The sequence below is a fragment of the Nematolebias whitei genome, chromosome 5 (genome assembly GCF_014905685.2).
Source record: "Nematolebias whitei isolate Nwh7 chromosome 5, NemWhi1, whole genome shotgun sequence".
NCBI classification, from domain to species: Eukaryota; Metazoa; Chordata; class Actinopteri; order Cyprinodontiformes; family Rivulidae; genus Nematolebias; species Nematolebias whitei.
The window spans coordinates 29,862,235-29,874,408 of NC_056502.1; the positions used below are offsets into that span (position 1 = coordinate 29,862,235).

General features: G+C 39.0%; 1 protein-coding gene across 1 annotated transcript in view; it reads right to left on the reverse strand.

Moving 5' to 3' along the window:
- LOC119410362 (CUB and sushi domain-containing protein 3) overlaps positions 1 to 12,174 on the reverse strand; it is a 416,314-nt gene that overhangs the window by 163,283 nt on the left and 240,857 nt on the right. The window contains exon 29 of the mRNA XM_037677273.1: positions 865 to 978. Within this exon, the coding sequence (XP_037533201.1) occupies positions 865 to 978 (114 nt within the window). The remainder of the gene's footprint in view (positions 1 to 864; positions 979 to 12,174) is intronic.

Below are 12,174 nucleotides of genomic sequence, written 5' to 3' on the forward strand. Positions count from 1 at the left end.
TTCGCTCCACCACATGTACCACATGAGGTGCGAATGACAATAAAGAAACTCTGACTCTGACTCTGACTCTGACTGACACTGGTGGAGCGATGACGATTTGGACTTGGTGTCTCGCAGTCATTGAGTCACGTATAAACTCTATCAAATGTAGCGCCATCTGTTTGACAGCTATAGCCTGAATAAAAAGTTGGCTTCAAGGGACAACAATCTCAAACACAGCAGCACATCTACTCAAGAACACTGTGATGGGGTCTTAAGAGAGATGTGCAGAAACAAATGTCTGCAAACGTCCATGAACTGAAGCAATTTCTCTACAACCATGTGAGAAACGTACAAAGTCCTACAGAAAATCACTACTTGAGCTGATGCTTGCTGTTAAAGGAGGGTCTGTCATGGAGAGGAACAAGTTTTCCACACAGCTTTTCTATTTCACTTTATTTATTTATTTATTGTTTCATAATGACTTGGTGGAATCTGTTTTGTGCTTTTGGACTCTTTACGTTGGATATAAAAAATATTTAAAACCCGGTAAAAATCAGATTATTTTTATTTCCTGATGCATAGAATTGAGTGGACATATAACTGTATATAATTGCAACTATGACACATTAAGTAAGACTATTACAAACAGAATGGAAAAAAAAAAACACTGTCCTCATCTACAACATGAAACTTAACAAGTTTTAGAATTTATGTTTAGGGAAATTGTTTTCCTATTTAATTTACAAAGTAGATAACAAGAGGGTTCTCCTCTTTTATTCGTTAAACAAAAAAACAATCCTCGAAGTCACAGGCGTGAAAACAACTCAAACCTTTGAGCAAATAAAAGAACAGATCAGGCCTTGAGGCCAGAGTAAATTTTACCTGAGTGGGATCCATATATTGATGAGAGGAGGACAGAGTCTGCTGAGGCTCCATCGTAGATCTCAACCACATCGCTGGGCAGAGTCTGGAACACGACAAACTGACCGAAGAGCACTGCAGACAAACAAGACAGGAGACAATTATTTAAACTGTTAAAAACTAAGTATACCCAATACTACTTGTATTGGAGTCTTTTTCCCTTAGGGGGAGTTCACAATTTTAAAACATTGTCACAAGGGTATAGCCATATGCTGGGTTTGGAAGAGGTCAGGGACTTGTGCATGCTTAAATAAAAATAATAATAACTTGTTTTGATGCAGTATTTTCTGTATTAGTCACAAGATGCTATTCTCACACAAGGGAGTTACTGACACACTGTGAGACATCACACTAACATTATGCTCAGTCAACAGCACTGAGCAAGACTACCATTTTTATTTAGTGCAACCATACAAGTGCTGACATTACCGGTGTCAGTCCAAGTCTTTACCACACTGTAGTTCCCTGCAACCAATGCCAAGCAAGTATGTTTTGCACACTTGTGAAAATATTGAAAATTGTGAACCACCCCATTGTTGCTCCTCATGCAGAACGAAGAGGGGCATTGGAAAAACCTTCCGTCAGTCCGTAAGTTTGTGAGCAAGATAACTTAAAAATTAAGTGAGGTACTGACCTCCATTTTGGTGTGACTGCATCTAGCTGTAAGAAAAGTCACCATCAAAATTGGGTTTGCATCAAAATCCAAGATGGCTACTGCCACATATGTGTAAACCAGTCACCCTACTCATTTGAGGAAATGCTTTCTAGTTTTTTTATTGCCTAAAGGCATAGTTTCCTCAAATGATTGGGTGGCTGGTGGGGTGGCCAAAGAGTAATCTTTGGTGGCCAAGGCCATCATTGGCCACCCGCTAGTTCCACCATTGCATCTGGTTGTGGATAAATTTGCTCCCTCTCTCACCATGATCTGTCAATCAGTGCCACAAGCAAAAGAAAAAACAAACATCTCTGTTCTCATACGCAACGTAACCACCCCACACTTGAATATTGTGCAACAAAAACATCAAGGTTTACTCACATTTCCAACTCAATTCCAGTCCAGAAAAACACTCATGTTTAAAACTGCAAACATTCACTGTTGAAATCCCTCTGTGATGGGGGACATCAGCACACCACTTGTTTAATTAATTAACCTTTGTTCAACAAGGCAAATCCCATTGAGATCACAGATTATTTTTTTTTTCAAGTGTAAGCAGCCTAAACAGACATGTTTTTGCCTTAAGGCAATTGGTGAGTAAGGAATTAAGGTTTTATCTTTGTGGTCTTTCAAAAATGGGCTTCTCCTTTGATAAATCTATTGCAGTACTTCATCCCCATAATACAGAGGTTAAAGTTCTTGGAGGACCATCTTTGTTGAAATGCCCTCTACATTTATGTCATCTCAATTATCTGCATGTTTTTAATTTAAGTTCGTGAAGGGTGTGCTTGAGAAGTGGCTACCGCCAGTTACACATATACTCATGTTCAACTATCCACAGCTTTTAGCCAGATTGTTGGCTCTGCCTATGAGTCAGTTTTACCTACCGTAGTTCTCTGATGATAATGTATTTGTTTATTCTCGTTTCCCTGCAAGCAGTTTTCTGTCTGTTTCCCGTTTCCCCTGGCCCATCTCCTGCCTCTGTTCCCAGAGTGATGCTCATTTCAGATTCAGCCTGTATTGTTCAAACCTCTGACCATCAGCCAGTAAAGAAATAAACTGTCTGAACCTCAGCTCAGCCCTCCTGATGTCCGAGTCTGGCTCAGAGTTTCAGGTAATACGTTTTCACTTTAACGGTAAAGTGTCCAATCTGCATGTCTTTTTTCAGTTGGATACTTTGAAGGCTTCCTGAACTAAACTTGAATTTTAAGTAAACACATTTAATCCTAAATGCAATTGGGGGGAAAGCAGTAAAAACAGGGCTTTTTGGTGCAATGTCATTTCTGGTTTGTAGATTTTTATGGGTCACTGTTTCCTGAAGCAAAGTCCCATCTGCTCTCGACTATAAACCTTAGTGACATTTTCTAAGGAACCGATAATTAAATGTTTCTTTGAATTTTGTATCTTCCTTTATTGTGCCTTGGTATTTAACTTATTGAGAATAACCTTCAGACACTGCAGACAAAGTGCAATTAGTCTCCCTTTTTGCAAAGAAAAAAAAGGAGGCTATCTCCATTTAAATGGTTTTGCATCATTCTGTACACTAAAAAAGGTCAAAACAGTGCTTGTATTTAATTAAAAAAACTAGTTTTCCTATTTCCTGATGGAAGGGCATGTTTGTCAAGGCACTGGATTGACAGCAATTGATAAAATGAGCTTGGGTGCCACCGAGACAGCAACATAAACAACCTGAGCAGTAGCTTTACACTAGCAGTCAGACAGTTTTTTAAAAGTAAGAACCAGGACAGTATCTGAACAGAACCAGCAAACATTTGCAGATACGTTTATAAAGTATTAAATGTTCTACAGCTCACCAGTTCGCTTCATGAGCTCCAAACTCATTTTACCATGTGCCCATCTTCTTTAGATGTTTACTAATTCGACAAACTCGGCTGGAGGAAGAGATGCAGATCATGTTTGTCAGTTAGGTAAGAAGAAAATTTATCTCAGTCAGTATGACCATATGCTTATGATCTTACAACTTTATGCAAATATCTTCTGAAGTTAGAAAGTTTGATCATCTGTTGTCAGTTTAGGCAGATGGAAAGCTAACAGTTAGAATGATGGATTGGTACTGAAGGGGATGCACAAGATATACAGCTTTAGAATATAAAGTCTTTTGGTTTAGCAATGGGCGTAGTTCGTAGAGCTACTGCCTCTCAGCGAGAAGGTCGCTGGATCAAATCCCGGCTGGAGGCCATTCTGAGTGGAGTTTGCACATTCTCTATGTGCATTTGTGGGTTTTCCACTACTCTTGTTTCCTCCCACAGACCAAAAACATGCATGGTTTTAGTCCATACTTCTTGTTCACTTGTACATGTGAAATTATTTTGGTAACTCTAAATTGTCCCTAGGTGTGAGTGAGAGAGTGAATGGTTGTTTGTCTTGTTTGTCTCTATGTGTCCCTGTGATGGACTGGAGACCTGTCCAGGGTGTCCCCCGCCTCTCATACAGTGATTGCTGGATATGGGCACCAGTGACCCCCGTGACTCAAAAGGGAAGAAACGTATAAAACATAATGGATAGATGGATAAATAAAACTTGTTATGTTGAATTGTCCAATTTTGCAGAGCGGAGGGGGGATTGAAAATGCAGTCTGTCGGTCCATTTGTGCATGTTGTTGAAACATAGGTGAGTGAACAGCTTTCATTTGGAGCATGCCTACATTTAGGCATGAGATAACTCACTGTCAAAAATTAGGTTGCCTCATTAAAATCCAAGGTGTACACCATCATATGTGCAAAAAATAAAAATAAAAACAAAGCCTCCCTCTGTTCTTATCCACAGTGTAACTCCTCCCCACTTGAGTATCCATCCATCATTCCATCCATCCATCCATCCATCCATCCATCCATCCATCCATCCATCCATCCATCCATCCATCCATCCATTATCTTTACTTGCTTCTTCCTTTTTGAATCGCGGGGGTCACTGGTGCCCATATCCAGCTATCATTGTGCACATCTTGCACCAAAAACAACAAGGTTTACTTGCATTCCCTGTTCAACTCCAGTCTAGACAAACACTCATCTCTGAACCTACAAACATTCACTATTCAAACCCCTCAGTGACAGGAGACAACAGCGTACATATGAGTACTACTGCTTCCTTGCTCACTTGTACTTGCAGACTTGAACAAGCACTGAACCCTTAGATAAATAAATAAGGACCAAATCGGTGACCACAAAAGTCACTCAAGCTGACACAATCTCAGTCCACAAGCACAATCTCCCCGGAGGGAGCAGTCAGACAAATTATGGTAAGAATTTAGCTTTTAATGTGACTCAACAACTTTTACTTAATGAAATAGAACATGAGTACATGAAGGTTTATCATAACAGGAATGATTAAAAAATGTTTCCACTCCAAACAATGAGGGAGCGCGTGTCATATTAAAGGACAGGTTATTTTGTTTTAATAACGTCTTGTACAAATATTTCTAGTGAAGTGTCCCTGATTACATCAATGTGAACATGCCCTTGAAAATAATCTGATTCCCTGACTAAACGAACCAACTTGGCGGACTAGACCGCAACATTAGTGACACAACATGTGTTTGCGCACGTGCAGCCGTGCATGCCTGTACACATAATGGCACCGTATGAATGTGAATTATTTATGGTAAAACTGCTGCCCCAATCTTGCCCTCTAGTGAACAGTGAAATCCTTTACGCACTTCTCTTCTATCCTCCTCTCCCTTCAGCAACTCTCAGACCATTGTATTTTGACAAGTTTAATAATAAGATAGTTTGTAAAGTTTATTAAGCTGTTTTTTTTTTTTTTTTGTGCAGTCCACTGGACTGAGTTACCTACCTAACATCAGCATCTGCATTTCCAAAAACAATTCAGGTGCAGTAGAGAAATGGAGCTGAAGCAGAGAACATAACAGGTTCTTACTACTGTTCTGCTACATCATGTTGGCAACAGCAAACTTGAAAGTCATGTTTGTATAAGAACTGCACCAACGCTGTGATGAAGAAAAGGAAAACCAGGCCTACATCATTAGATGTGGGCAACAAAACAGATGTGTTCAAATTCAAATTCAAAAATACCTTATTAATCCCAAAGGTACATTAAATGTTGTAACTCGTTATCCTCGCTTCATTAAGATATGTTATAGATACTGATGTCTGTAGGCAGGAAAGATCTCTTGTAAAGGCCCGTCCCACAGAAGATCCAAAGAAACTGGTTGCAGATGACATTCGATCCGTCCACCCAGACTCGGCTGACCTCTCAGTTTATCCGGACTGCAGGATCGCCCGAATGCTGGGCAAAACTCCTCCCAGAGCGATGGTCACTCCTCCCAGCAGCCTGCTGAGCTCCTTGTCGCTACGGACGGCCAGCTGCAGGTGCCGGGGGATGATTCTGGTCCTTCTGCTATCATGAGCCACGTTTCCTACCATTTCCAGGATCTCAGTGGTCAGGCACTCGAGCACAGCTGGCAAGGAGACAGGAATGCATCCACGGTGCCTCCTTTTCAACTCTTTTGAGATTTGAGGCTAGAGTTGAGGTATTATTTGAGCTTTTTGGATTTTAATCAGCTGCTCCTGGTAGTTAAAAAAAACAAACAAAAAAAAAAACCATCCTGGTTATGCATCATAACAAATGTCCAAACCTAAAAAAAAAGTTTTACTACAAATCCTTCCAGCTGCACAGCTTCCGATACCAGAGAAAACAATCAAACAAAAATGTGATTTACATCCATTAAAAGAGGAATTTAAAAATGTCCAAAAGCAATATCTCAGAATGGATGTAACAGAGCTACTCCAACATGCAGCCACCCCGAGTGATGCAATCCTAGAACGCAGTTCAATCACAAAGCAGCTATCCAAAAAGTTGGATTTGATTTATAAGAGATACAAGTTTAAAAAGATTTTATAAACTTTGAATTACTATTTTTGTGGCGTGTGTTTCAGAGCATCTCAACCAGCTGTATCACAGTCTGGTACATCAGCACCACTGCCATGAACCACAAACACCTGCAGAGTGGTGAAGACCGCTGAGTGGATCCCCAGGACTCCACGCCCTCTCTGCAGAGCATCTACCACCACAGAGTCCACAGGAAAGCTACTTCCATCTTTAAAGACCCCACTCACCCCCTACATGAACTGTTCACACTTTTGCCCTCAGGCTGGAGGCACATATAGGTGTGAAATCAGGACCCCCAGATTCAAGACCTCCTTCTTGCCACGAGACTCTTAAATAACAAAAAGTTCCCGTCACTCGACTGAAACTCTTTGCACCTTTTTGTCTTATCTGATGTTACATTGTACAAATTGTACTTTGTTGGTACATTTAGTTTTCTCTTATTTGTAAAAATCTTTTCTTTCTTTGCTTTGCATTAATTTTGGACAACAAAGTAGGAAAGGCACTGCTCATGGAAACATGTTTCCAGTTGTGCCCATGACAATAAATACTTTGAATCCTGGAATCACTTGAATCCTTTTTGCCTTTTAAGAGGATGACTTCTGCCTTATTCGGCTTTAATTATCTATTGTGTGGGTGGTTGAAATAAAAAGGCAATTTAGTTAAAAAAACAACTCTGAATAAGCTTTGACATGGCCTTCAATTAAAGTTACTATTAGTAGGTTTTCTTAAATACACAGCTAATATGAGGGGAGACATATTGTCTGTCCATCACAGAGATAACACACAGACAAAAAGAGTAGTGTTGGAGGAAGTCAAGATACTTGGAGAAAAGCCCATGCAGAGATGAGAGGAATGGGCTAACTCCGCAAAGCAAGGCCTGCACAGCAGAGATCTAAATCAAAAAAGCTTCTTGGATTTATGGAATAGTGCCCCCTTAGTGGAAAATCAAAAGCTCCTAAATATGTGAGCCTTCAATAAACCTGGCCTGGACTACTTCTGATGCTTTGTCTGGTCTGAAACCTAACAGGAAACAAAACTCTACAGACCAGCAACATTTGTTCAGTGAGCATTGACAAAATGATTATTACTGATAATTAAAAATAGGCAATTAAAAACAACTAAAGTCTTTAGACCCCCTTCCCCCCTCTTTTTTCCTGTTTGGTTTTAAATACAAACTGTGACACCTTCAAAAATAAATAAAGGATGATTTCCATACTTTGGCTTTTAGTTGTGGTCTCAAGCCCGATGCTTTTTATTTTTCCAAATTTATATTTTGTACTTAAATGCCTTGATAATTGTGTAGTTTAAAAATGTATGTTACATTTTAAATCCTTTCAGACCCAGAAGAAGAAAACTAGTCCAGGTTTAATGTTTTGAGCATCTTTCCTAGGTCAATCATTGGCAGCATGCATTCCCAAATAATATTTATTCTCCACATAAAGTCTGTGGCTGAATATTAAAACCTGTCTATTGTGACTTTTATCATAATATATAAAGTTTTTGATCAAAATGATCATTAATCAATGTTTGGATCAAACTCACTCTCTTCAAAGCAAAAACCCTCACAAGAAGATGTAAAATAGAGCACCATTACCAGACGCACATGCTAATGATTGTTTTCTTTTCTTAAGTGACAGCATTTGGTATTCCTTCTGTCAGTGAAATATGGAGCACCTCCCTGTCATCTTCACTTTACAGCAGTAAAAACCTCCTGCAGCACATCGCCTTGCATTACACCATACTCCTGAAGCAAGAAACTCAAACAGCAGGAAACAAAGACTAAGAAACAAAAGTGAGACAAAACAACTTCTATAGTAAAAGCTAATGGAAACACTACTGCTTCTCATTTCCCAAGAGACATTGTCTCGAACTGACTGCCATGACACCGAGCAGAATACATAATGAGGGAAGAAATGCTGGTGGATTTTAAACTAAGGGGGTGGTTACTGGTTTCGTAACACAAAACAGATCAAACACACAAAGTAGCCCAAGACTGATCGCAAAAAATATTCTAATAATTAAAATGCAAAACACACAAACTACCACAGCAAATCTGTTTCTTCGTGTGAAGAGTTGTAAAATAGTCCTGGCTGAATCAAAGTGATGATTTTACCCTCAGGGACCGCTCATCGCTGTGGTATCAGAACACCAACTCTGTTCATAATGGGCTGCTAAAACATGAATGCTTTTACACACACGCCCATAAGCAAAGTGTTGCTCATTTCTGCCTCTAATCCAAAACCAGCCATGCGCGACTCCAATCTGCTCTTTGCTGTAATCACGTCCAGATATTAAGTCAATAAATCATTGGAAACTTTTAACCTAATTTATGCATGACTATGATGCATCTGTTGTCCTCTGGGTCCTGTCATGGTAGCAGAGCGTTGTGCACTTGGACCATGAACAAACATTTTCATGTCTGAATCTTCACCTTGAATTATCCCAAAGCAGTGAAGTGACTTTGATCACAAATCGCTCAGGGTATTTGACCATTGTAATAGTTAAATCCTGTTATTCGTAGCACTAAGCTTGAAGGGTACCAATAATGCAAAAAAACCGCACAAGTGTTGTAAAGGTTAATCTTTCTGTGAAAATGACCCAATCTAAAGTCTTTATAACTAAAAAAAAACCAAAATATTTGTTTCTAAAAGTGTAACTGAAAGCCATGATGATTTCTAATCAACTTTAGCTGTATCTGTGAGATTGGAATGAAATCAAGAAACTCTTTAATTAGTAATCCAATTTAAACTAAAAGAGCACAGATGCACCCCATTAACACTTACAATAAAATGTCCAAGATGTCTTGCAAAAACATTGGTTTTGTGAAGTTAAGCTTCCAGTACTCTGCCCCTGCAGATACTTGCCAGTGTGAAGACTCGTCCCACCACACCTCTAAGGTGCTGTATTGGCCCGGGATCTGAACAGAGTGCAGGGAATTTAAGCAAATTAAAATCAATGTCATGCTCCTGAAACCATTTGGAGAGGATGAGTGCTTGGTGACAAGGTTTGTAATCCTGCTGGAAGTGGCCACTGGAAAATGTGCAGACTGTTGCAATAAATAGGTGCACCTGATCACAAAGTGTCATTTGGTGAGTGAGCAGCACTCTGATGGTATTTGGGTGGTGATGTCTTGCAACATGACACTTCCAGTTGCCGGAAGTGTTGCTTGCAAGAAAATTCTTCTGAAATACCAAAAAAGGTTAAATCATTAAAGGGTCTTTATTGTCATTTGCATTGCATGTGGTAAATGTGGTGGAATGAAATTGTATACTCAGGGTCCCAGTTATATCCAGCATAGCAAAAATATAACTACGATATCAACTAAGATATACGCTAAATGAATGCCAAACGGTGCATTAAAAGATACACTAGTCATACGCTAGGCACATAGTACAAACCAATACACAGAACAACAGCAGCATGATTCTCATAGGTTTGGTTTGGCTATAATTTACACGCTCAATGTGAGCAATCATGTCATCTGGACCAGTTTTTTTTCCAAGTGAGAAACGTTTCATCTCCCATCAGGAAGACTTCATCAGTCTGTGGCCTGCCAACCAGATCTGCCCCATAGGTAACCTTCACTGCTGCGTTTCAAGCCAACCTCCTGTTGGAATCTCAGAAGCAGGCTTTTAACACATGCAAACAAGGCACACCCATCCAAAACAATCAATCATCAAGTATAACAGTCAAATGATTTAAGCCAGATTGCCAACTTGCTACTCACAGCCTAAGAACAACCAAGGCCAAAATGGTTCACAAAAGAGGTTTGTGAGCTCAGTCATCCAGGTAGATAACAATTATACACATTGATTGATTGACTGGTCCAGATGACATGATTTAACTTTTTTTGTTGTGGATGATTGAGCTTACAAACCTTTTTTCTTCTAAAATAGTTTGCAACATGTTTAATGCAAGATTACCGGATACATAAAACCCTCTTAATTTTTTAAAGTTACAATGCTGGGTGTAGATTAACTAATGACACAGAGGTTATCATGCAATCCTGAACTTTTCTCTTCATTAGATAGAAATGGTCTACATACTGCATTGATCTTAAAAAGGGCCCATACTTGTTAAAAAGCTTCAAAATCCTTTGTTTTACAGTGTGAAGGTTACAGTATAATGTCAGAAGGTTACAGTATAATGTCATAGTCCATTTAACTTGAAATGACGTCTGGGAATAATGTCACATCCACTGTAACAATGCAACTGGTTTGGTTACAAATTAGTTAATCCACTATGACAAGGTGTCATTTATAAGACTGAGTTTGTTGCAGTGTTTCACACTGAATAAGTCTTTTGGATAAAATACAAAGTGTTTCAACAAAGAAGAATCCGTCCAGAGGACCTGACTTAACCTTGTTAGATTTTTCCACATGAATTATTGAGCATGCATCAGGGCAACTGGTTGTTGTTTTCTTTTTGGGGTTGCTCCCTTCTGCAGGGGTCAGCACAGAACTCGCATCAAAGATTTGGCAATTGTTTTAACCAAAATCCCTTCATAACACAAGCTAGGCTTGAACCTGTAGCCTCAGGATTAAAAACCTATGACACTTAACCATTGAGCTACCGTAGCTCAACCTCGTTCCTGGTGAGGGCACAGGTTGTATTGTAAAACACTTCTCGTTCCTCTGGTTAACAGTTTATTTCCCGTTTTAATGTTCCAGTGGTATGTTAGAAACCTAATTGAATTTGTTAATTATTGTGGTCAAGAATATGGCTGATCATCCATACCATATATCCATGTTTCCCACTTTTTCCTGTTCAAGATTGTGGGATACTGGTGCCTCTCTCCAGCAGTTATTGGGTGAAAGGTGGGAAACACCTTGGACAAATGGCCCGTCCATCATGGGGACACAAAGAGACAAACAACTCAGCCAAATGTTCAAACATTCACATCTAATGACACTTTAGAGTAGCCAGACAACCTAACTACCATGTGTTTGGACTGTTAGAGAAAATCAAAGTATCAAAAAAAAAAAAAAAAGCCAATGATGTGTTTTTAAACATATTATGCATTTGAACACTGTAAAACATGTTCACAAATAGTTGTGAACATTATGTGTGGAACTGACCCAGTGACATGACAACTGATAGAAATGCAAATAAACAGTTTAATACTGCAATTATATATTTTTTTGTTTTGTGTGATCCATGGGATGAAGAGAGACATCATGTGACTTTAACAACCTGGTTATTGGGAGTGTTATAACTATGACTTATAATTCCAGAAACTCCCACACCACAACCAGAACTAAAGATGAGAAGAGAGGTGAAACAACGTCAAGAAACGAGAAGTAGGCCAGCTGCCATCTGATTAACTCAAGAGTGTCATGTACTGGATACTCAGAATCTACACCAGCTTAACATTATATGTGTGAGGAAAACATTATCGCTGGTGAGAAACCTTTGATTTTCCAAGTTGGAGCTTTGACAACGGACAACAATTGCTAGTCACTTTGCTTTGATCCATTTGGGTGATTATGAGCAAACAAAATGTGTCTCTGAGTTCACCCAGCTGCTGTTTGTCTGAAAATAATCAATGTTTGTTGTATGTGCATTGCGTAATTTACACATTTTTAAAATAAAATATGTGTGGAAATATGTGTATGTGAGAGAAAAAAGAAAAAAGAAAAGAAAAAAGGATAAAAGGGAAAAAAAAGGGAAAAAAACCACAAAAAACATATATATCCTAATGTTGAGGACCCATTGTCCTAATATATGTATATATATATATATATATA